The sequence below is a fragment of the Panthera onca genome, chromosome C2 (assembly GCF_046562875.1).
Source record: "Panthera onca isolate mPanOnc1 chromosome C2, mPanOnc1 haplotype 2, whole genome shotgun sequence".
Classification (NCBI taxonomy): domain Eukaryota; kingdom Metazoa; phylum Chordata; class Mammalia; order Carnivora; family Felidae; genus Panthera; species Panthera onca.
Window position 1 is genome coordinate 113,812,952 of NC_138347.1, and position 26,624 is coordinate 113,839,575.

Genomic DNA, 26,624 nt, shown 5'->3' on the forward strand with positions numbered 1-26,624 from the left:
AAAAATCAACTTTAGAACCAGTTTACCTAGTTTATAAAAACGTACCGGCATTTTAATTTTTAGGTTAATTTGGAGAGAAATGACATCTTTATAAAATTCTCCTTATAAAGGTCACATTTTGTCCCTTAGAAGTTTTAAAGTTTTCTTCCTATTAGTCCTATAGATTTCTTGCCTTTTGTTGTTATGCATTTCCTTCTATTATGTTTTTTAAGTGGCTATTTATACTGTGACTTCATCTATATGTACAGAGATGATTCTGTTTTTCCTCCTTCAAAAGTGTACATTTATTCTTTTGATATGTTACACTGACAAGGTCCTTCAGGATGTTAAATTATAGCGGAAAGAGGACATCCTTGTTTCCTTTCTGACTTCAGAGGGAATACATAGTTTTTTGTAAGGAAGTTTATCCTACTCCTACATGTTCAATTCAAAATGAAAAACCAGGGAGTTGCCAGAGTTTTAAAACTTATTCTACAGTTAATTTAGCTCATCAAAACAAAAGATAAAATGGTGACATTCCTCACACTCAGTTCTGAAGGAGTGCTACACTCACAAGACCAACTCCCTGTCATTATAAGTTAAATAAGTCCCCAAAGAGCTACTGCAATGAAATTAACCTCACTCAGCAAGTTCCCCACTAAAGTGCTGGCGTAACTAAATTAATTGGATTCTGTCAAAATAATGTATGTCTGGGGATGACTTTAAGTGTATTAATCAAGAGGAATTTTACCTGAAAGGTTATTAAAATATGTGAGTTTTATCACTTGAACAAGAATTTAGATTGCATCATCTTTATGGCCCAGTATTTTTTCCATTGTTTTAGCATAAGAAGACTATGGGAATACTCACGTAGCTGCACGACAGCGCTTTCTCCGTTCACTGCAATGTAGTGCAGCGTTTGTTCTCCGTAGTAGGACGCCCCTGTCTTGTCAACGTCTGTACTAGCTATTACTAACACGGCAGTAGCTAGAACGGAAAAAACTTTCATTAGATTTAAAACACAATTTAACCTGATGCTGATAAGAAAAATTTTTTAAATTTAACACAGCACATGTAAATTTTCATTAAATAAGCATTGATATTCTTTTTTTCTATATACATATAGGAATATAAGCCTCAATGAATACTTGATAAATGAGATAAAATGTATTTATCATACCTTTTTTATTCCATAGCATTGTAACTTTATCAGCTTTAAAGAAACTTTTATTAGCTAAGGCTGCATGAGGTCCATCAAAATTGGGGTACTGATATAATCTAACAAATGAAGGTGCACCCTTACTTCCTGGAACATAGACAGCCACCTGAAATACACATATATCATCGTCACTTAATTTTCTGAGGCATATAAACTAAGATGGACATGTTTTTATAGTCACTAAGCACTAGGAAAAGGTTTAATTTCCTAAAATTCCATATGAACAAAGACACAGAAATTACCTTGTACGGTTGGGGTCCAGGTGATAACACAAAATCATTAATTTTTTGCAAATGCAATTTGTTTGCAATTGTGTCTAAAAAAACAAAAAGCAAATGGTGTTGGAAGAATGAAACTAATAGGAACATGATAAATTCTGAATGTATTATAAACGATTAATGTAATGATATAGTAATACTGCTCATTGTAGTCTCATGAGTAGACTCATGTGGAGTGGGAACAACACAGACCTACATTTCAATTTCTACCCAGTCATTTAGTAGCTGGGTGACCCTGGGCAAGTAATGAGATTATACATCTAATCCCACTGATTGATTATAAGAACACAGTGCTCTTTCTTATATAAATGGTGCCACTAGGTAATCAAATAGTAGATGGGGGAATTTCTCTTTATAGAAGTAGTATAGCTTATAAATGAGAGGGTAGGGAGGAGGGAAATCACCAATGTGCAACCAGTCATGAAATAACAGATCAGCTAATCCTACAAAATTACAGACAAGAAGACACTATGTGCTTCTTGATAAAAGAACTGAACACTGCTTGTGAGGCAGACTTGTCCTCATCTCCCCAAAAAAGAGAATCTGAAGCTGACCAGTTCTAGATGCAAATAGCTATTTAGGGGACAGATGAACATGTTAAACTATAGGACAAGATACAATAGCAAAATTCAACTATGAGAAAATACATGACAAGTAACCTTGTTTCTTAAATAATAAATCTCAAGGTGGGGGTAGAAGAGATGGACAGGGAGCCTGTAGCTTAAAAGAAATTTAAAAGAGGGGTGCCTGGGTGGCTCAGTTGGTTAAGATCCAACTCTTGATTTCAGCTCAGATCACGAGCTCACAGTTCATGAGTTCGAGCCCTGCATCAGGCTTGGCACTGACAGTGCAGCGCCTGCTTGGAATTATCTCTCTTTCTCTCAAAAATAAGTAAATAAACTTAAAAAAAAAAGAAAAAGAAAAAGAAAGAAACCTAAGATTCTCTCTGTCCCTCTCCTCTACCTCTCCCCTGCTCACACACACTCTCTCCCTCTAAATAAATAAATAAATAAGCTTTAAACAAAACAATAACAAAAAATTAAAACATTTGTAATTATCAGAAATTTGAACACTGACCAGATACTTTATATCTGTGATAATGGTATTGTGGCTATTAAACAATTAAAAAGCCCTAGTCTTCAGAGATACATACTGAGATGTACAGGTAAAATTATATGATGCCTAGGATTTGCTTTAGCACAGTAAGAGAGATGTTAGGTGGAGAGATGTGTGGATGAGGTAGGATTGGCAATAGGCTGAAAGTTACCGGGACTAGGTGTCTACTTTTATGTTTGAAATTCCACACAATAAGACATTTAAAAAATTTGTATCAAAGAATTTCAATAGTAACTAAACTCCGAAAGAGTATGCAAATGCCTTAATAGCAATTATTAGATAATAAAAACTTATTATAAAAACAAATCTTTGTTAGAATTTCTTCAGTATTTAGATTTACAAGAGTTATTCAAATGAATTAATAAAACAACAATTATTAACATATTAACAGTATTTAGGAAAACCCTATGATGCCATATAAGGCAACAAAACTGTATATACATTTATAATAAGTGATAAATTGATTTCATAAATCTTTCCATACTAAAATTGTTGTTTTCAAAGAAGTGAACTTCATTGTTAACATTTCGGGCACAGATAGTTTCATCTTCTGACCAAGATGGACACCTACGTTGAAAGAATATGAAAAAAATTTAGACACGTGTAACCTCACATGTTAACCTGTTAAAGTTTGTGATACGCTTACTATTTAAGAAAAATACTTATAAATATGATGTCAAGTCAGTTCCTAATAGTTTTAGTTAAGCATTTGTAAAAGAAAGGTATTGTTCGTTTTCATCCAAATATTAAACAAAAGAAAGATCAAGTTTTTACTCTATTACATTCCCACATATTCCAGATCCTTAAAGATCTAGATTTTAGTCTAACAAGTTATCTTCTAAACTAGTACCTGAGAAACAATATTACACAATGAAGATATTTAGAACATTTTGTAAATAATTAGCATTTTAAAGCATTTATTTACCAATTTTGCATTTTTTTCTGAATGAAAGACTTCAAACATGTACCAGTTTTCACATCGTAAAGTTGTAGGTTGGGTACCCCAGCTGTGCCATCTTTAGAAGCTAAAAGAAACACAGATGTCTTTGCAATAATTGTCTCCTACCGTTAGTAAAAAGAATTTATTCTTAAAACACTTTCAACAAGATTATAAAGATCAAGTAAAAGAGTTGCTTTAAATCAACTTTCCCTTTTGGGTTTAATCTCTATTCCTAAAGCCATGACAAAAGTTCAGCATTTCTGAAATGACTTGATTACTATAGATTTTAAGAATACTTAAAAGATTTGTTTATTAAGTGTGACATGTTAAATGGATTAAATTATCTTATTATGAAATCAATCGTGTGTCTCTAAGTCACACACACACAAAGTTACACAAACTATTCATGAGTCTCAATTTCCCATTTATTTACTTGGAAAAAGAAGATTCATTCAAGTCTGCCTCTTGGAAGAACCAAGCTAGAAGGTTTATAACCAAACAACGAACTATTATCATATATTTAACTCAACATTGCCCACACTATTAAAACATTTTTTTAAAAGCCCCTATACCCCGAGTGTTTTCTTATTCATCTATGAAGTGCAGCTGTATAAAATGTTCATATAACATACCATCATATCGTTAAATGTGTTAAAAAAAAAATGGCACACCATCTTCCTATTCTTTGTCATATCTTACACATTTCTTACATGTTGCGTCTATTGAACTTCGTCTTTGATTTACAATGATTATTTAAAATGTTTTCCATTTAAAGGTCGTTATTATTCTTAATTTTTGAGATCTTCTCCCTAAGCAACCACTGATGATTCACTTTCTAAAATTCCCCTTGAGCTTTTTCTTTTCCTCTATCTCACGATAAATCTTTTCACTAACTTACTGTACCTTGAAATTACTTAAAGTACATTGTATTGGGGGAATACAAGATTCATTGTTGAGTAAAGATTTTCACAAACACTATTTACTATCTAAAGATTAATTGCTTTCTTAAAAGGTTGTAAACTGTCTCTTTTTCCCCCCTGAATTGAACTGATCTTGTCAATATTCTTACAATTGGAAAATACTTACTAGTGTAAGGCTGCCACGTTGCCAGGACAGTGTTTTTTGGCGAGAACTCAAGGCAAACTGTCTTTGGGAGGTCGAAGGAGTGCCGTAGTCCCTTGTTAGTGACATTGATAATATTTATTCTGGTTTCAAAAGAAATTACTTCAGCAATGAAATACTGTTTTAAAATAGCCAGCACTATCCAAAACATTCATACCTCTTTTCAAATACAGATCACTGTAAAGTGGTTGTTTTCATAAAAATCAATTTTCAGGTAAGTTCTAGAAAACATCCAATAAACACCTTAACAACAACAAAAACCAAGTGTATGTTTTGCCAAAAGGCCCCTATGTAAAGCTGGTACTGGGGAATACAGAATTAGCAGAAGGATGTAACACATGATTCTACTTTTAGCTGAAAAGAAAACAACAGGCCTTTAAGTGGACGCAGAGCTAACCTACATATAAGCTGAGGTGTACTAGACTAAAGCAAAATAGAAGTGCTAGGCCAAAGTATTTTTTTCAATTTGACTAAATGGAAGCTGTAGCAGTTGTGAGATCGTTAAGGACGCTTTCGATGTCTATCAAAATATCAGAAGCCATCTTCAAAAGATAAAGGTAAAAGTATGAATCATCATAATACGATAATGATGAAAATTACAGCAATTGTATAATAAAAGCAGTTTCCATTTTTTGGATGCTTTCTATGAACCATGTTTTGCTCTGACCACTTTATGTACATTTTCTCATTTAATCCTCACAAGAGATATGTAAAGTAGGTATTATCATCTCCATTTTACAAATGTTAAAAGTGAAGCTTAGAAAAAGTAAATGATTTATGATTTGTCCAAGATCATACGACTGATAAATGCCAGAGCCAAGTTCTAAAGTTTCCCAAGTTCTAAAACCAGTTTTGCCTGACTTGTCTTATGTACTCTTTGCGGGGAAAAATATATTCCATCTTATTTTAGAAATTGCTAAAAAAAAAAAAAAATTGCTTAAAGTTACTTTGTTCTATTCAAGTTTGGGACACTGGTTTAGGATAAGCAGAAATTGCTAAGAGTGAACGATTACTGCATATTGTTTAAACACAACACACACACACACACACAAATATACAAGATTCTTTAAAACTTACTGTAAATTACATATTTTAGAATTACATGAAACTTTCTTTTTTTTGGTTTTTAATAGTCTTTAAGAGTTATTCTTAGTTAAAAATAAAGAGTATTTATTTTAACTAAAAACCTCACATATTTAAAGAAAAATCCGTTATAGTTTTTGATTAACTATGACCTCAGCAAAGCCACAATCAATACACTACATCTGTTTCTCTTGACCTCAGCAACATTGTATGTTGTTGTGGCCATAGCAGTTTAAGGAAATAAATGCTAGAACCAGGTATAGAAAATACCTATTAAAAAGATGGACACAACAAATGGGCACAACAAAGGGTTCAGGGGCACCTGGGTGGGGCTCAGTCTGTTAACTGTCAGACTCGATTTTGGCTCAGGTCATGATCTCACAGTTCATAAGATCAGGTGCGCTATCAGCACAGAGCCCCATTGGGATTCTCATTCTCTCTCTCTCTGCCTCTGCCCAGCTTTCATGCCATCTCTTCTTTCTCTCTCAAAATAAACAAGCTTAAAAAAAAAAAAGGTTCAGAGTTGAATCCAATAGAAAGCCAAGTAAGGATACAAAGTATAAAAAATAATAACTGTGAAGGTGAAAACAGGCTTATTCAACAAACTCTAAGCTAGCAAAATAAGGGATACTTCAAAAAGATAATAGACAAGAAGTATGGTATGTCCCATTAAATAGTGAATTTCTATGAGCTCATTACTCATAGTATAAATTACAAGATAAATTTTAAAAAATAAAAGTCAAACACCCACAATCAGTTACACCAAAAATAAGAAAATTTGAGAGTATGTTCTTTGAGACTGAGATTAAGACTGTCTGTTAACATTGTGGATAAGGACCCAATACGATTATATTCCTAATAATTTATGAGTAGTAGTATGCTTATTGGATTCAAAAACTTAAAAAAAAGAAGTAAAAAACTGATTAACATAAAATTACAAAAGCTAATTCTGCCAGGTACTTACAGTCATAAAAAGTGAATCATCTAATTCAGCACAATCTTTTTAGCATTAATTTAAAAAAATCACGTGTTTAATCCAATCTGACCTGACAGTTGAAAGACTTCAGCTTATATTACCACTGTGTAAAAACCAACATTTAAAATGTACTTTTTGGGGGCGCCTGGGTGGCTCAGTCAGTTAAGCGACCGACTTCGGCTCAGGTCATGATCTCGCGGTCCGTGAGTTCGAGCCCCGCGTCGGGCTCTGTGCTGACAGCTCAGAGCCTGGAGCCTGTTTCAGATTCTGTGTTTCCCTCTCTCTGACCCTCCCCTGTTCATGCTCTGTCTCTCCCTGTCTCAAAATTAAATAAAACATTAAAAAAAAAAATTTTAAAATAAAATGTACTTTTTGTATTAATGTATGTGTTTTTCCCTTTTAAAAAACCTAACATATTACATCTGATAAGAAACAACAAAAATAACTTTAAACCAAATTACACATATTCAGGCATTTTCCTGGTTCTTTGCCTGAAATGTTGTAGTGCCTACAGAAAAATTAAAAATGAGTGGTTTTCTTAATACAATTATGAGTACTTAATCAAAATACTTACTTTTTTTGCAAAACCAATTTTGTGATCTGATTATTTTATGTAATATAGACTATCCTAGACATACTTTTGAATAATTTATAAAATATTTAAATAATACTTTTATATACAATAAAACTCACAGTAATAAGCAAGCAGTTGCTACTAATTTAATAGCAAAGATATAATAAAGTATCTAAATCTAAGGTAAACAAGCAAAGAGAGTTATTCTCTAAGTGTTAGCACAGAACTTAAGAAATCCTAACTGATCACTTAGAGCACTATGTAAAAAAACCTTTCAGCTTCTCTAGCATTAAATTAATTGCCCCTTACCACACATTACTTTTTAATTCTAAGAAACTAGATAAGTCAAGTCATGGCATATAAACAGAAGCTAACAACTTTGGAGGTGTTCTATGGAAGCTGCATTTCAGACAATACCTAACTACATCATGACATTAAAAGATGGACTTTATTAACGACACCCAAACACGTGTTATTCAAATAATGCCAGTTATGTTTAAACTGATGACACATAAAATGTTATATAAATAAACACTAACTTTTCTCCGTTGCCCCAGGCAAACAAGGTGCCATCCTTGCTAAAGGTATAGACTTTGCAATTTTTCCCAGATTCCCTGAAAATGACAAGAAAAAAAGTTTAATAAGCATGAATACTTTTAAAAAAATCTGATTAAAAATTTACAATCTTATCACTAATTTAATGATTATGAACTTACATAAATTTAAGAAAGTAATTCCATAATGCTTTAGTCTACCAAAATACCTTATCTCTTAAAACGCAGTGCCAACAACCACTGCAAAGTAAGGTGGAAATCGATGTTACAACAACAGATCAATCTTAAGGAGAAAACAGAGCCCTTTTAGGTGAATAACTGGTTTGTGTGAAAAACCCAAAAATGTAGGTGAACATGGAAGTTACGAGCTATCAACCGTGATCTTGAGGGCTGACGGATTTCGATATAGAGACTTTGTGAAGAATGTCCCAGACCACCTGCATAACAAAACAAGTGTGGCTACAATATCCTGAAGTAGACAAGAAGTGTCCTGGATTTGAAGGAAAAAGATCTTCCATCGATTTCTGATGTGCAGAGACGGAAAGTATAACAACGGTAAGAGGATCTTCACATTAAATAAGTGTGGATGCAGGATTCTCTACAAAAACAGACCTGGGGAAATCAGACTTCTTGGCAATATTCTATCCAGTGGTCAGAACTCTAAGTACTGTATCTCTCAACAGGAGAAGGCTACTACGAGTACATCTCACAGTGACAATCAACACCCAAACAGAAATGTGTATGTGAGAACATGTAAATGTCCGTAAGTGTAGTCACATAAAACCAGAACTTCATAGCTAATGAACATCTGAATTACTACGTAACAAGCACTGAGAACTGACCAGTACGTCCCCCTTAAACTGGATACTATCTTTACATTAATTCATCCGAAGATGACCTTTGTGTTTCTGCATCACATAATAATGGTAGCTTGTACTCAGCTTGTAGTTACTGAAATATCCTTTTTTGCCCTCTTTTCACATAAACAACTAGACCAAGATGTCCCCCATCCTACACTTGTACCGCAACTTATTTCTGAACCTAAGGGCAGAATGTGCAGTTATCCTTATTAATTCCACCCAGGCTTTGGCCTATTAATTAGTTCAGCCTACTGAGATCTATTTACATCTTCATTTTCTCTTACAAAACATTAGTCATTTCTTACAGACTTATGTAATGTATAAATTATAAAACTTCATTCTTAGCTATCCTCTAAATTCATGATAAGAATGTTGAATGAGCTTTGGACAAGATCATATGGCTCACCAATATAGTCCGTCCCTCAAACTAAAATCAATTCATTAATCAGCTGACTTTACCACCATGCCACTTCGTCTCACATAAATAATAACAATAATCCTTACTATCATTTAATACCCAGTCCTTGGATATCTAGGTTTTGAAAAGCTCCTCAGGTCATCCTAATGTGCAGCCAAATTTGAGAACCACTCATCTAAAAGCTTAACTGGCCATAGGTTTGTTTTTTGTTTGTTTTGGTTTTGGTTTTGGACCTTCCTAGAAGTATCATGTAGTTCCCATTACTACCCACCAGGGGGTAGGTCTCCTGGTGTCTCCTTGTTCTACCCTCAGTGATGGTGAGGCTGTACTGGACTCTTTAAGTGCCTCCTCGGATTGACCCTACCTTTCCTGCTCCCAGTCATCAGCTATTCAATGAAGAAACCTGGCCACCTCATGCCCTAACACCACTGGTTGTCTCAGACTCTCTAGGAGTGAGGGCCACATTTCAGCACGGCTTCCGCTATGCCTACTGAAGTAGCAGGAAGAGGAGGTGACATTCAGATTCAACCTGAATAGACCAAAAAAGGCTCTGGCTGTACATACATTTCTTACCCTTCCTCTCCACGACTGTTCTGAGGCACAGTGGTTCATTATAGCCTCTCCGGAGACATTCTGCATGACCAAGAAACCTGGCTATATTTTATGAATCTGTGGTCAGCTCAGTGCACTCCACGTTAGATTTACTTTCACTTCTTCCTTGCCTTATTCCCTTTACCCCTCATTCCTGCTGCCTTGGGATTGTACACCCCACTGAAGTGCTTGCAGCACAAAAGCTCTGACACAGACTTGTTTGCTAGAGTAGTGCTTTTCAAATATTAATATGCATACAAATCACCTGAGGGTCTGGTTAAAACACAGATTCTGATTCAGTAAGCTGAATCAGGGACTGAGATGTTATACTGGTTCAAGGTGATGGCAATATAGCTGGTCTTGATACTTCCTGTATCATGGTTCTAAAGAACTGGGTCTAGTAAAAAATTGGTCGACAGACTTAGGTGATGTCAGCCTGATTATAAAGTTCCCCATCCATAGTTCTTCTAACAGGCTCAGCATCTTTTGATGATCATTTACCCAGATCAGTGGTTCTCAAAGCAGGGTCCCTAAACTTGCAGCTTTGGCATTACTGGGGAACTTGTTAAAAATTCTAGTTCTTGGGCCCCACCCCAGATCTAATGAGTCAGAATATCTGGAGAGGAAGCAGCAATCTGTGTTTTAACAAGCTCTTCAGATCACTCTGATGTATGCTAAGTCTGAGAACCGACACAAGATTTCTTTAAGATTACAATGATTATCTAACCCCAATGTTACTTCTGTATTTATCCACTGGAATTCTCCTCTAAATAAGTTTTCCTCATCAACAATCTGGATACTTTGAAAAACCGTCTGTATGGGAAAGACAAAATAAATGCGTGATTTCTTCTCTTGATTTGTCAATTTTCAAAATAATGCGCAAGGACCCCATCAACCTCCAATGCTGACCAATAAGATTTGGAAAGAGAGGAATTTGGGGGCGAGTGTTTACATACTTGAATGTCTCAATCCTTTTAGTCATGATTCTTTCCAATGCTCAAATTGCCTCATCTTAAGTTGCTGTGAATGCCCTGAAGTTGCCTCTTGTGACTCTTCAACAAAGCCCTGGTAATCTTTTATAGCTTCCTTGCTTTCTGGACCAAAATGTCTCTAGCTCAACTCGTACTGTCTTCTGTACTAGACCTGGAATCAGTCGCTTCTTCAAGGAACGAGTTCCTGTTACTGAAGAATGGTGTTTAGAGATCATAATCTGTGAGACAGGGGTATTCACTGCTACTACCTTATCACTGCCCCTTAACCTTTTTCAGTGGACATTACTAAAAAATACAAGCGTTTTTATGAAAAGAAATCATGAGTTCATACTGACATATGCAAGTCTATCCCTTCACCCTTAGGCTGAAAATCTTGGTTTCTGAGGATGTTAATGTAATTGTTTTATCCTGTAATAGATTTAAAATGACAATATCAATTTTCTGTTGCCAATAAAGCTACTGAATGCATTTAAGAATTTTGAATGTCATCATATAGTTATGCCACCAACTTAATACTTTTATTCGTTTTTGGTTTAGCCTTTTTATTCTTTTTAAGAAAAAACCATATCTACATCTATCGATCGTATTTCCTTCCTTTCTTATACATTTGTCATTCTCTGATTTCACGAAGACTGTAGGCAGAGGTTTGACTATCACATTTGCAAGTTTTTCTTCATCCCCTAAGATAAAATTCTTCTAAGTCAAAGGCTTCAACACAATTATACTCGTGTCTACACTTTTTCTTTTAAACATGCTGAAGCTATTAGTTTCAAATCTAAAGATTGATCATTTTTCTTGATAGAGAACATACATTCTTTCCATCTTCTGTTAATATTATATAACATACCCCAGGAAACTTGCTTATCTGCTCTTTCTTTCTTGTTCAGAATATAACAACAACGAAAATAATTTAGAATTATTATATAGTTCCCTATAACATCACTTAACAAAATAAACCATACCTTGGAAACAATGTGCTTTCTGTAAAATGTGGTGGTCCATTTACCATGTAAAGTCCTTCTGATCCTCGGACTAAAAAAACAAAACAGAACCACCATTAGTTTGTTAATAAATACTCAGTAATCACAAATATTTTATTTTATATTTTATTTCTTTTCTTTCTGAGAGAGAAAGCATGAGCAGAGGAAGGGCAGAGAGAGAGAGGGACAGAGGATCCGAAGCACGCTCTGCACTGACAGCAGCAAGCCCAATTCACGAACCACAAGATCACAACCTGACCCAAAGCTGGACGCTCAACCGACTGAGCCATCCAGGCACCCCACAAATATTTTAAAAAACAAAAAGCTTTCAGTCAAAGTATCAATGAAACTATTAAACATTTCATAAAACTATACAATGTTGGCATTACAAAGGTAAATTTTTCTTAACCCTATTGCATGAAATTATGTAACCCTATTGCTGGGAAACCAATAGGTGATGTCATGGAATGTTTATGTCTCCCCCAAATCCTCATGTTGAAACTCTAACCCCAATGTGATAGTATTTGGAATTGGGGACTTTGAGAAATAATTAGATCATGAGGGTAGGGCCCTCATGAGTGGGATTAGTGCCCTTAGAAGAACAGTCCCAGACCTAGCCAGCTTTCCTTCTGCCGTGTAAAGATACAATAAAGAGTTGGCAGTCTGCAACCTGAAAGAGAGGAAATATTAGAACACAAGGTGGCTGTGTGCTTTATGCAAAACAATAACCTAAAAATATAGAATATATTCAAAGTTCTTAAAGAAAACTAGGCATTATTAATACAATTCTCAAACTAAGAGAACAAGTGGGATGAGACACATTCATTACGAAGTTCCCAAGGACAGTAATATCCTAAAAAATTAAGTGGGAATAAAGTCCAAGATTAAGAACACCTATACAATTAATTATATATTTTTAAATGGCCGAATTAGAAGTTTCTAAAGCTGAATCAAATAAATTGATTCGTTCATTCAACAAATGCTTACTGAGTAAAAAATAAAAACTGCCTCCCAGACCCTCTGTTGAGTACTGGAGATACAATAGGGAGGAAAATCAGACTTGTTCCTGAGCTTATTAACCAAATAGTCAAATACATGGAATTCTGTAAGTGTGCTTAGTGCTACAAAGTAAAGATATACGGGGCTAATCCAGTGATTAATAGGTGAGTTTTGATCTAAAAATGGAAAGTTAGGGAAAGTGTCCTTGAGCACAGGATTTGTGTGCTGAGATGTGAGGGATGAATGGCAGTTAACAAGCAAAGACAACAGTAACAAGTGCAAAACCTCCATGGCAAGAGAGATGACAGAGCAACACAGAAATGGAAAGAGGGCCTTTATGGAAGGAATTGGAGCTGGAGAGGAAAACAGGGTTCAGACCAAGCAGGATCTTATGGCCTAAGTTAGGCAATGTTGGTCTGTAGCCTAAGAATGGTGGGGAACTTCATGGGGTGCCTGGGTGGCTCAGTCGGTTAAGCGTCCGACTTTGGCTCAGGTCATGATCTCGTGGTTCATGAGCCCCACGTTGGGCTCTGTGCTGACAGCTCAGAGCCTGGAGCCTGCTTGGGATTGAGGGGTTTTCTCTCTCTGCCCCTCCCTCACTCGCTCTCTGTCTCTCCCTCTTTCAAAAATAAATAAACACTTAAAAAAAAATGGTGGGGAACTTCAGAAGGGTTTTAGGCAAATTTTGAGAACCACATCTGCATTTTGTAATGGTCAATCTGGTACAAGGTAGAGAATAAACTGGAAGAGAGTTAAGAGTGGATAAGAAAAGACTATTCAAGACAGTTCTGCAGAAATCCTACAGGAGAGCATGGAAACTTGGACTGGGGTGGGCAGTGGAAATGGAGAACGAGTGTGTTTAATTTTAGGAGATAAAATTAGCAGGGCTTGGTGATGAGTTACTATTTTATCAGCTAAAATTCTTGCTAGCAGCAACAGTTTAAGAGCTGAAGAGCAGAAAAACTTTTACTGAGGTTCATGGTTATAATTATATCTGCTTCCTTTTCTGCCAGCTGTTCACAAATATCCCCTTCCTCTCTTTACTGAGAAGGCAGCAAAGTTGGTAAATAGGGGCCACTCTCAGCTCCCTTGTCAAGGGACAGTTCTCATTAACACTGATTTTCTACCTGAGAATTACTAGCTCAATTTTCAGATACTAAAAGTAATATAATTTATAGACCCAAAGTAAATAAAGTTAGCATGAAAGGAAAAGAACCACTGATGAACAAGACAAAAATTGATGTCTTCCTGGAGCCTCCATTCTAATGGAGGCATAGAAAATAAGCAAACATACAACTAAATGAAATTTCTAGTTAGAGATCCAAAAGTATACAAGTAGCTACCATGTTTCTTCATATGCAGAGCACCAGACTGAACTGTCAAACTGTTATAGGTCCTTTGGCCTTGAATGGAATGAATTCTAGCAAAGTGTTCTGCATGTATCACAATCTTTTTTAAGTTTATTTATTTTGAGAGAGCGTGTGTATGCGTGCTCTAGAGTTGCGGAGGGGCAGAGAGACAGGGAGAGAGAATCCCAAGCAGACTCCGTGCTGTCAGCACAGAGCCTGACAAGGGCTCGATCCCACAAACCATGAGATCATGACCTGGGCTGAAACCAAGAGTCAGACACTTAATCAACTGACCCATCCAGGTGCCTGTGCATATATTAAAATCTAAACCCCTTATACTACGGTCTATAAACTTCTATATGATTTGGCCCCTGCACAGTTCTATGGGCTAGGTATTAGGGATTTAAAAAAATGAATCCATCACTGCACTCAAGGTAATGATGTCAAAGGAGCGCAGTCTGTGGCTATGCCTTGAATGAAACACTGAAGTTATCTATTTTAAAAATCTCTAATGACATTAGAAAATTTTGTGCCAGAAAATGTTTTCCTACAAGATTTTAAAACTATGAAGTATAATCCTTTACCATGAAAATTCTCACTTGCTTCTCGGTTTTTTGGTTAAGATCAAATGCAGCACCAATATACTACACAGGCAAAACGATGCTATTTCTCATTACCAAATCATCTGCTGCAATATCATGTATGACACATTCTGATTTAGAAGAAAACAAGCCATTCTTTTCTTAATACTATAATAATGGTTTTAACAAATCTTTATTTGAGGAATTAATCAAAAATGATTTTACCAAACTAGGGAGTTTAGTTACCAGATTACACTTTATTATAAGGGTTACATAAAACTTTGTCAGCCTAATGAGGTCCTCCCACAAGCTGCTGTGGCAACTTAACACATTAAGGACCCTCTTACAGAACTCACATACAGGCCTAGGAAAATAAAACAGCATATCATCAGTGAAGTCCCACTGAAGCTGAAGTGTAATTAGATAATGTGCTATATGATGATGCAATCAAACCATGTTCTATTGCCTTAACTGCCGGCCCTTAGAACATATGCCTGAGGTGACTAGCAAAAAAGAAAAAAGAAAAAAAAAAGCTTTATCGAACTCATCTCAGCTTTTTGTGTTCTCATGAACTTGCAACTAGTGACCTTGGTCCTCTGTATTTGTTGACTTTGCTGTTATCAACAACCACAATGTTTACTTGGGGTAAAATTCAAAGTTTTTGTACATTATACAGTTGACCCTTGAACAACACAGGGGTTAGGGGTATTGAATCCCGCACAACTGAAAATCTGTGAATAACCTGACTCTCCAAAATATTTAACTATTAATAGCCTATAGCTGACCAGAAGTCTTACTGATAACATAAATGATCAATTAACACATATTTTGTTATATATGCATATATACTATATTCTTACAATACAGTAAGTAAACTACAGAAAAGAAAAGTGTTATTAAGAAAATCATAAGCAGAGGTGCCTGGGTGGCTCAGTTGGTTAAGCGCCTGACTTTGGCTCAGGTCATGATCTCATGGTTCGTGGGTTCAAGTCCTGCATTAGGCTCAATGCTGATAGCTCGGAGCCTAGAGCCTGCTTCAGATTCTGTGTCTCCCTCTCTTTCTGCCCCTTTCCTGCTTGTGCTTGCTCTCTCTCAAAAATAAATAAATAAACATTAAAAATAAATAAAAATAAAAATAATGTTTAAGTGGACCTGCATGGTGCAAACCCATGTTACTCAAGGGTCAATTGGACTAAAGTGGCAACTATATTGCCAAACCCATGAAGGTAGCAGTGGGAATTTCCAGGGTATTCAGGGCAATCAGTACAAGGTTTTCCTTTTCTAAAATTTCTGTTTCATACCTACATACCAAACTAAGACAGGTGGAAAACCCCAAAGGATCTACTATAGACTGAATGATTACCACCCCCCTCATTCATATGTTGAATCTTAATCCTTAAAGTAATGGTACTTGGAGGTAGGCCTTTGGAAGGTAATTAGGTCAGGACAACAGAGCCCTCAAGAATGGGATTAGCACCTTTATGAAAGAGATCCCAGAGAGCTCTTTTGCCCTTTCTGCCCAGCAGACAATGGCTATCTATGAACCAGGAAGTAGGCTCTCACCAGACACCAAATCTGCCAGTATCTTGATCTTGGACTTCCCAGACTCCAGAAGTGTGGGAAATAAGTGTTTAAGCCAACTACTCTAGGGTATTTTTGCTATTGTAGCTTGAATGGACTAAGACAGGAACAGGAGCAAGGAACAAAAACTACTTAATCCACATTCTTTCATATAGATTGTTAACTCAAAATCTTAAAAGGCAACACTTGACAGAAATGTCAGTGTGAAAAGTGTCACTCTTTCCTGCTCAAGTAGCATTCAGTCTCATGTGGTTTTTACTTCCTGGTTTTAGTTATGTTTCTGGAGAAGCAAAATCTTGAGTCAAATTAATCAAGTGCTTTCAACATGCACATGTTCACATTCTAAATAAAGAACAGTTTTCTTTTTTTTTAAGTTTATTTATTTTGGGAGAGACAGAGTCAGAGTGGGGAAGGGGCAGAAAGAGAGGGAGAATCTCAAGCAGACTCCACATTGTCAGCACAGAGCCCTACATGGGGCTCAAACTTATGAAACTGTGAGATCATGACCTAAGCTGAAATCAAGAGTCAGATGCTTAACCAGATGAACCACCCAGGTGTCCCCAAAACAGTTTGAAAACACAAATCTGCAGGCTTCATGTTCTATGATTCCATTTATTTAACACTCTTGAAATGACAAAATTATCATGATGAAGGACAGATCAGTGGTTGCCAAAGTTTAGAGCTCGAAGGAGATTCTGACCATAAAAGGGTAGCATCTTCTTTATGATAGAGTAGTTCTATACTCCGATAGTGGCGGTTACAGAAATCTGTATGTGTGACAAAATTTCTTAGTGTGATATATGCACACAAACTGGTGAAATCCAAATAAGGATTTTAAGTTAGTAAATACTACTGTGCCAGCACTAATTTCCTAGTTTTGATAACGTAGTATGGTTATGTAAGATAGTATACAAAGCTAAGTGAAGGATACAGGGGAACTCCTTTTACTGTTTTGCAACTTCTTCTAAGTCTTAAACTATATCAAGATATAAGGTGTTTTATAAGACCATCATTTTTGGTAGTGCTTGTTCACAATATGGCAAGAAATTAAACCAATCAAAAGTTTGGAAAAAACGTTTTCCAACATTTCTCAAGAATGGATTTGCTTGCAAATACCAGGCAAAAGTGTTACATTAAAATAAAAAATTGAAGAGACCACGACTTATGTACTAAGGTAAAAACAAATTCCATGAGACAAAAGTACAAACCAGGGCTACTTTAAAACTGGTGATACTGTTGGTCCCCATTCAATTAGACAACCCTTCTTTGTACATGATGCTTTATAATAGATATGTCTATTTTAGGGGAACTAATTATCAATTGAATTCATCATAAAAATCATAATGAGTCACTACAGTCTTGATCGCACATGTAAATCCCTACTTATATTTATATTCATTTCACACCTCCTTACACAGAAGCAGAACTAGGAGAAAGTGTTGCAAGATGTTTTGGAACCACTAAGATATTTTACTGGATTTAATCAGTTTGAGTAACTTCTACAAGAATAAATGGGTATACAAAGTTTATTAGAAGACACACAAAATCAGATTCTTAACAACATAAACTGTATTTTGACTTAATAAAGGCAAAATAAATATGGATTCAAAAGTTCTTTTCAGTAACTAAAACAATTTTTCTACATATTACTTTCCAATGAGAAATTCATTTTAATTAGAAGTGACTAAATATGAAACAGTGAATACAGTGTAGAGATAGTTTAATATAGTGTACTGAGAGTTGATATGATCCCTTGTTTTTAATGACTTTCCCCTGTTAATCAAAGGGGATCTGGAAATATGTTCTATTAGAAAGAAAAATCTAGAATATGAACAGTTCTTTTCAGTAAAGCAACAAATAAATGCCAGAGTTTCACAAAAAAAAACTATTTTAAAACAATCACATTAAATGTTGCACTTAAATAATATCTTTTAAAAAATTACTAGCCTTGGGGTGCCTGGGTGGCTCAGTCAGTTAAGCGTCTGACTCTTGGTTTCAACTCAGGTCATGATCTCACCGTTCTTTAGTTAGATCCTGCATTAGGCTCTGCACAGCACGGGGCCTGCTTGGGATCCTTTCTCCTCCTCTCTCTCTGCCCTTCCCCTGCTCACTCTCTCCCAAAATAAATAAATAAAAACTTTAAAGATTACTAGCCTTTATAGATACTCATATGCCATTTATTGCTCTAGGCCTGACTCAATATGAGAAAACTACTAGGCTTTAACAACAAGGATCCCGTACCAGGGATATGGTGATCATTACAATGGGATACTTTTTCCAACCCTTACATTCAATGAAGTACCTATCAGTGTAGGAAAATGATTCCATTTTGAATCAATTATCTCAATGGTGGCCTCAACCAGGCAAGCTGATTAGACATACAGGTTTCATGTAAGGGCCACTGTTTTACATGCCTGGCATGGACACAGGTCCTACCTTCTAGGAGACTCTAATTTTCCAGGGGGAACTATCCAAGAGTGAGACTATAATTTGGTCCTGGTGATTTGATTAAATATTGATTCAAAGATGAACAAGATCCAGCCAAGCCAAGCCAAAAACAGCCAGCATTGAGACTAGCAAAAAAATGTGCTTTCCTTTGGGGCTATGAGCTAGTTGAATGTAAACCTGGAGAATGTTAGCCTAAGAATGAATTTAATTGAAAAGAAAGCAAGAGCCTAGGGATAAAGAAAAACATTTTTGGAGTCAAGTGAGTACCTGGGTGTAGCAGTACTAAAGCTTTACAATTACATGAGTTTCAAAAAAAAAGAAAACTCCCTTTATCACCTACTCTGGCTTTTTGTCATTTTCAGTGAAAAGTTAAGACTGACAGGGGTGCCCGGGTGGCTCAGTTGTTTGGGCATCCGACTTCAGCTCAGGTCATGATCTCACGGTTTGTGACTTCGAGCCCCACATCAGGCTCTGTGCTGACAGCTCAGAGCCTGGAGCCTGCTTTGGATTCTGTGTCTCATTCTCTCTCTGACCCTCCCCCACTTGTGCTCTGTCTCTCTCAAATAAATAAATGTAAAAAAAAAATTTTTAAAAAAAGTTGCAACTGACAAAACTTACTGGACAATGTCCAAATTATTCCAAACTCCAAAATCCTGTAAGTCTAAGTTTAAAAAAAAATTTTGGAAGTAAAAATCTATTATTGATTGAAATACCTATACTAACAATTTTTTTTTTTTTTTAACATTTTTTATTTATTTTTGGGACAGAGAGAGACAGAGCATGAACGGGGGAGGGGCAGAGAGAGAGGGAGACACAGAATCGGAAACAGGCTCCAGGCTCCGAGCCATCAGCCCAGAGCCTGACGCGGGGCTCGAACTCATGGACCGCGAGATCGTGACCTGGCTGAAGTCGGACGCTTAACCGACTGCGCCACCCAGGCGCCCCACCTATACTAACAATTTTTAAAAATTAGTGTGTTCAAGTAAAAGAAAAATGGACCACGGAGTTGAATGATTCAATATAATTCTAATTCTGCCAATTTGCAATGTGAATCTGACCACCTAATCTTTCAGGGCTTCTGTGAATATGAGACTATGAGGGATAGACTGACTAGCTAACCTTTAAGCTCTTACCAAGTCCTTAATTTTAAGCATTGTAAGAAAACTGTCACTTTGTTAATATGACTATAAATGAAGTGGTTATGCTTCATTAATTTATTCCTCCATCAAACATTTAGAATGTCTATTGTTTACTACACACTGTACCTGGTATTGAGAAGACGGAGATGAGGAAAACTGTGCCCAAGGAGTTTAGTCTAGAAAGGCAGAAAAGCATCTAAACAACTAGATAATTAACCTATGTGATACGTGAAAAAAAAAAAATTCAAGTATATATGAAGTACAAAAATAGCCTGGGAGTGACTGATCGTCTGAGAAGAGTGAGGACAAGAGTATCCAAAGCAGGCTCTGTGCTGACAGCAGCGAGCCCAATGGGGTGCTTGAACTTACGAATCCCCAAGATCATGACCTGACTCCAAGTCAGACGTTCATCTGACAGAGCCACACAGGCGCCCCAGAAATGAATTTTAAAAGATGAAAAGTAAGCCAAATCAAGAGGACCAGGAGTCCTAGACTGAAGTAGATTTTTCAAGGGTTTTGTAAGCAGTCCAATATTGATGGAGCACAATAGGGTGGGGAGCAAAGAAATGAATGCAAAGAGCTTTTCAAGGATTATGAAGGGTTCCACATGCTATGCTAAACAGGATGGAATTTACCCTGTAAACACTGAGCAGCCCCTGTAAAGATTTTTTTCAAATTGAATTTTTTACTTGTATATAATTAACACACAATATTACATTACTTTCAGATAGAAAATTTATCAGATTTTTAAATGTACTGTTTTTTTTAGAGTACAAATAAGCATTCAGTGTTCCAAAACTGTGAATAACATACTAGTTACTTTTAAGAAGCCAGAGAAAAAAATTCATTTAGTTATGTAATTATGCCTTTTAAATAGTATCTGTCTGGCATATTATCTTACAAATTATACTCATTATTTGATAAATACTTGATGACTGAACTGCGGTAGCCAGATTGATATGAGTGGTCATGGTGCTTAATAACAAAGATCTTAAAATGTAGAATGGCAAAAAGTGCAAAAGCTTTCTAAGGTTCCTTTCAAGTTTGGGGACATAACCCCCTTCCTCAAAAGTAAACGACCTTTCTGTTAATGGTGTTTTTCCTTCTGTATAAGCTATCCATGGCTTAATCAAAGCCTCTGTTCTTTTCTCTCCCAATTCCCCTCTATTTGATACTCATGTGAGAATCTCAGCCATTACCCTAACCCAGAGTCTTCCCGGACACAGTCCAAGACTAAGTTAACTATCTTTTATAAAATTGTAAACTCTGCCTCCAATCCAAAATCTCAGGAATCCGGTAATAATCAGATTCTAAAATACTCATAAACACTTCAACATCAAACGTTGCCATCATTTCCATAATGCTCACTGCCACGACCCCAGACCACACTTTCATCACTTTAAACCTACGCTACCACAGCTCCACTCTATTTGATCCTACTAATTTCATTAAAGCAAAGAGCACAGAATTTGGTACTACTTAAATTCAGGTGTATTTAATGTGTGTGCGCATTCTAGCCATTTGTTTATGTTTGTTCTTTATTACAGAACTCAATGACTTCTGTCAACAAGATCTGTCACCACATAAGAGTACGTATAAAACCCGTGTTTGCAGACCCGGGGTAACAAATTCAACCCGCACTTTCTGTTCTTATCTCTCGTCCGCAACTCCAGTGGAATCTGAAGCGACAGGGAGGAATGATGGACGGGCAAAAGGGAGGGGAATGCTGAAGCCCAGAGGCTGGGGCCTCACTTCCGATTGCCACGCTACACCAAGCAACCCACAAGACCCTCTGGCTCTTCCATAGTCCACAAGGAAAGGTGGAGCAGACGCCAGTGCTTCTCGGGTAATCCCCAAGAGCAAAGACACAAGAGGAAAATGCTCCGAAAAAGTCTCTTACTCGTTCAGGACTCACCTGTCAGTAGTGGCGTGGAAGGCGCCATCTTGTCCCGGAAAGAGAAACCCATGCGCTGGGGTCAGAGTTCACGAGGGCCAAACCCGGCCCCTACACGTCTCCACAGGCGTGGAGACAGCGCATAGCTGTTTCCGGTATCACGAGCCTCGGGGCCAATTCACTTCCGGTGGGAGACGGCAGTAGAAAAAGGAGTCTGAACGCGCACGCGCAGCTCTGGCGCGACACTTTAAAGAGCACCGCGGGAGGGACTACTGCTCGTGCGCCAGCCTTTGCCCTCCCCTCTCCCTCTTTTACAGCAGGCGGAGTCCGCACTTCCGCGGGGCGGAGTCCGTCCAGTGCTGACGTTGGCAGCCGAACCCGAAGTAGTTCGAGGCTACGGGCAGCGCTGCTCGGTTGTTGCGTTGCGTTTCCTTCCTCTTTCACTCCACGCTCCCGGCGGCGTCCAGAGCGGCGGCGCGAGAATATCCCGGCGGCCTGCTTGTCGTCCCGCGTGTCCGCTTCTCGGCCGGCCAGTCCGGCGTCGTCAGTCAGTCGGCGGCCCGACGCCCCGCTTGCGCTCGGCACCCGAGTTCGCCTCGCTCAGGCCCAGCGGCCGGAGCTAGCGCCCCGCCTGAGAGCCTTCTAGCTCCGGCAGCGCAGGCACCCGGATCAGAGCGTCGCAGCGGCCCGAGGGGAGGCGAGCTAGCGAGTCTAAGGGGTGGCTGAGGCAGGTGGTGGCGCCGTGAAGATGGTCGCCAAGCAGCGAATCCGTATGGCCAACGAGAAGCACAGCAAGAACATCACCCAGCGGGGCAACGTCGCCAAGACTTCGGTAAGGAAAGAGCAGGCGCCCGTCCGTCCCGCAGCCGGGGTTCAGGCCCGGGTCCTAGGATCGAGTTCTCCCCAGGCCGGAGGCCACGAGCTGGACGCTAAGTTGGCGGGGCGGGGCAGGGCAGGGGGGGAGGGTGGTTCGGGTAGGTGGGTGCCTGAAGCTAGGCGGTTCGGGAACGGAGGGCAAACCTGTGAGGGGACCTGGAAACCTGGCCCGCGGTGTAGGCTGCAGGAGCCCGGGATCGGATTGGGTTTTTGCATTTGAAATGGGACTTTCCGTTTTTGCAGAGAAATGCCCCCGAAGAGAAGGCGTCTGTAGGACCCTGGTTATTGGCTCTCTTCATTTTTGTCGTTTGTGGTTCTGGTAAGTGTTTTGGGGCTACCATCGGGTAGGGCATTGGATGTCGGGTTTGGGATGACGTGGTGACCCATCAGTGGTGAATCCTACCCGCGTAGTTCTCAACCCACCTGCTGGGAGCTCCACATAAGTGTCTCTCGTCTGAACCGAATTACTTGTCCCACATATGCACAGAGGGTGGTGCTCCAGAAACTTCTCATAGCTTGATTTGTGCTCACAGGAGATCAGAAAAGGAGGTCAGATCTTCAGTTAGTAATGATCAAGTTGGAAGAAATTTAGACCAAAACAAAAAAACCTCACGGAATGAGAATTTAGAATGTTTTGCAAGCATATTATGAATATATTTGCAAAAAACTTACGAACATGATGTATATGTGGACGTTGAACTGAATTTAACGTGTCCCAAAATCTAATGTTTTTATGGCAAAAATGGGTATATTTTGTAAAGTAAAGCTCGTGCGAAGAATTGGTTGGGTATAGAGGAAATGTACCTGATTGGTAACTTAGTGTAGGAGACAAATGTTTTTAGATTAATTAAAGAAACGTTTGACATATGGGAGGAAAAATAAGTTATCAGGTCAGCCTGCTATTAAAGTAATAGATTACTGCCTGTGCAAATTGATTACAGAATATTTTTCTTCTTTTCATTTATTATTTCAATATGCAAACTGTTCATATTGTCTCTGTTTTTTATATTCTGACATTCTAAAGTTACTGAGGTTTTTCTTAAACGTTTCACTTCGCCTGCTTCCTAAACTTACTAGTTGGCCAAGAGCCAAGCAATTTATATAACCTAAAGATTATTCAATTTCAGCTTTGTGAGAATGAGGAAACATGGTTATATTATAGGCCAGGCCTTAGAAGGACACTTAATATTTTGGGGATAAATCAAAATAATTCTATGCTAGAAAAACCTGTTTGCTTTGGTGCTTTAAGCTTTTTCTAAAATGATTGTGTATTGCAAAATCTATTGGACAGTTAGACAGAATTCAGAAAAGCTGAAAAAAATAACTCATGGACATTGAATTGGTTTATTAGGGTAGGCTTGTCTTCACTTCTTCAATGAAGTTACATAGCATTTGCAAGTAATTTTAAGGGTGCTCTTGGATTCTCATGAAGTACCTTAATAAATATTTGCCAGTTGTCATTCCTATTTTATTCAAAGTATGCTTACTAAAACATTTGTTCTTTCTTTTTACAGCAATTTTCCAGATTATTCAAAGTATCAGGATGGGCATGTGAAGTGACTGACCTTAAGATGTTTCCATTCTCCTGTGAATTTTAACTTGAACTCATTCCTGATGTTTGATACCCTGGTTAAAAACAATTCAGTAAAGCATCCTGCCTCAGAATGACTTTTCATATCATCCTTCATTTGTCATTCCAAGGTTTCTCCATGAGTCATTCCAAGTTTTCTAGTCCATACCACAGTGCCTTGCAAAAGCACCACATGAATAAAGCAATAAAATTTGATTATTAAGCTATAGTAGTGGACCCTACTTATTTAGTCAGTAAAGAGTAAGTTTTCTTAATGTGGTTGTTAAAACCCTATCCAGTATAGATAGATAATTAGATTAAATCTATGTAGACAGAGTCTAGATTTTGTTAACCCTAATGTGTATATGCAATTAGTTTAATTTAAAATTTGGAGTCATGGTTTTTATATAGTTAGGCACTTTATTACTATATCTTGAAAGCACACTCCCATATAGGGTAATGTCACTGTCCTGTAATAAAGTGCTTATAAATGGAACAACTACACAGTTAGCCTCGTTTTCCCATAATCTTTAGCACCTAAAATTTTTTAAAAGCTTCTAAATGCCTAATATAAAAGGAGATGCTTATAGCTACAATATCTATTTTAACAATATTATTTCTATTACACTACCTTGGATTTTGCATGAGTAGTTATACTAATGTAAAATGCCATAAGAAAACTTGGTTGAGCGTTTTGTAACTTAATCAGTAACTTCAGTTTCACTAAAAGCTACCATGTGGAGTAAAGTCAGGGAAAGTTTGTTTATGTCACCATTGATTTTACCATAATATATCAAAGGGGTCTACTATGCTAGACAATATTTTGGGGAAAAATACTACTAAAAATGGATGTTTCATCAGGACATCCTGATGAGTCTAATGTGCCATAAGACATCTTAGCACGTTAATAGCACTTTTAATACCAAAAAGGCACATCAACTAAAAAGTTACTTCGTTTGGAAATAATTTTCTGGGTTTATGATTAAAATTTTGGTAGGGCACTAGATACATCAGACTAAAGTGCCATCTGGAATCAAATGGATTTGCTGATAAGGATCAGTCTTTAGTCTTCCCTTTGTTGTATAATTTTATAGGTTATGATTGATCAAAGTTTCTTTTTACTAATGGTAAGGGTGAGAAGGCAGGTTTTAGGTTTTCTGATACTGTTGAAAATTGTAAGTTTTGGCTGTTTACTTAGCCATAACTTGATTAAAAAACAAACAAACAAACCTGAGAGGTGTCTATGTATCAATGAATTGGAAAGAAAGCTGCTTGTTTGCTTTGTTAATTGCCTCAGGATATCTCTTTTAAAATAAGCTGTTTTAAGAGGAACAGAAGGGAAATCTACCTAGTCATACACATTGTGAACCTCAGAGTTTCTGATACCCCTCAATATAGGGGACGAGTGAGGGAGAGGAGTAGTTAAGGATGCTTAGGAACTTGACTACTCTAAAACAGGAAAGGAAGGAATCAGCTGACCTTGGGCCAGCAGGTTTTTATCTGCAGTTACCTGCCTTTCTCACCCAGGAAATAAACACTTGTTTCCCTATGAAGCAAGTGTCTTGATTGACTAATTCTATTTTATTATAACTTTAAAAATGAAAGTTACTGTTCTAAATTTATAGCAGGTGCCTTATTCTTTGCTTTGAGTCAAACCATTCCGTATAAAAATTTCCCTTGGTTTACTATAAATAATTGGCTTTAAGATGTTAGGGTTTTGGTTTTTTTTTTAAGTTGTACAATGTCTTTATTGATTTGACTGTTAAATTGCTACAGCTAGCAATCATTTTACATATGTAAAGTTGCATTCCTTTTGTATTTCATGTGTGATTTCCTAATTGAGTACATTTTATATTAAGGATGGATTATGCATGTTTGGGTCAATGAAAGCTATGTCTTGATTTATCCTTTAAAAATAAAGTTCCCAGAATATTTGATTCCTTCTGAAAGGAAATGATTTTACAGATTTCTTATCTGAGTGTACTTTTTATAGTTAATAGAAAATTAAAGAATGCTTAGTATTATGTTGTACTTGAGTTAAAAGAACTGGTACCCAGAGACTCAGATTAAAAACTTATAACTGGAAATAGGTAGCAAGAAAAACATTAAAAGTATAGGGGTGCCTGAGTGGCTTGGTGAATTAAGCGGCTGACTCTTGATAGCAGCTCAGGTCATTATCTTATGGTTCATGAAATCCAGCCCTGTCTTGGGCTCCATACCGACAATGCAGAGCCTGCTTGGGATTCTCTCTTTCCCTCTCTCTCTGCCCCCTTCCCTGCTTGCACACTTGCGCTAGCCTGCTCTCAAAATAAAAGTAAATTTTAAAAAAAGGAAAACATGAAAAGCACAGTGAATTAAATACTTCTCCACCTAAGATTTACCCTCATCTCATTATCATTCAAGAAGTCTCATTCAAGGAAAAATCACAGTTCTTTTGATCTCCCTTTCCCAATTGAATTTGGTGTCATCCAGTGTTGAACATAGTATGATGATGCTTTGTTGGGG

General features: G+C 37.3%; 2 protein-coding genes across 2 annotated transcripts in view; one reads left to right on the forward strand and one right to left on the reverse strand.

Moving 5' to 3' along the window:
* EIF2A (eukaryotic translation initiation factor 2A) overlaps positions 1-21,819 on the reverse strand; it is a 30,362-nt gene extending 8,543 nt beyond the window's left edge. Inside the window, exons 1-9 of the mRNA XM_060638943.3 lie at positions 21,695-21,819; positions 11,665-11,734; positions 7,827-7,901; positions 4,619-4,737; positions 3,518-3,617; positions 3,077-3,159; positions 1,441-1,514; positions 1,160-1,304; positions 850-966 (exon numbers count right to left, since the gene is read on the reverse strand). Of these exons, the coding sequence (XP_060494926.2) occupies positions 850-966; positions 1,160-1,304; positions 1,441-1,514; positions 3,077-3,159; positions 3,518-3,617; positions 4,619-4,737; positions 7,827-7,901; positions 11,665-11,734; positions 21,695-21,746 (835 nt within the window). The 5' untranslated portion in view covers positions 21,747-21,819. The remainder of the gene's footprint in view (positions 1-849; positions 967-1,159; positions 1,305-1,440; positions 1,515-3,076; positions 3,160-3,517; positions 3,618-4,618; positions 4,738-7,826; positions 7,902-11,664; positions 11,735-21,694) is intronic.
* A 166-nt stretch (positions 21,820-21,985) lies between these two features.
* Positions 21,986-26,056, forward strand: SERP1 (stress associated endoplasmic reticulum protein 1). Its single transcript, XM_060638946.3, has 3 exons — positions 21,986-22,505; positions 22,793-22,868; positions 24,064-26,056. The coding sequence occupies exons 1-3, from the start codon at positions 22,422-22,424 to the stop codon at positions 24,102-24,104; spliced, it is 201 nt and encodes a 66-aa protein (XP_060494929.1). The 5' UTR covers positions 21,986-22,421; the 3' UTR covers positions 24,105-26,056.
* The last annotated feature ends 568 nt before the right edge of the window (positions 26,057-26,624 follow it).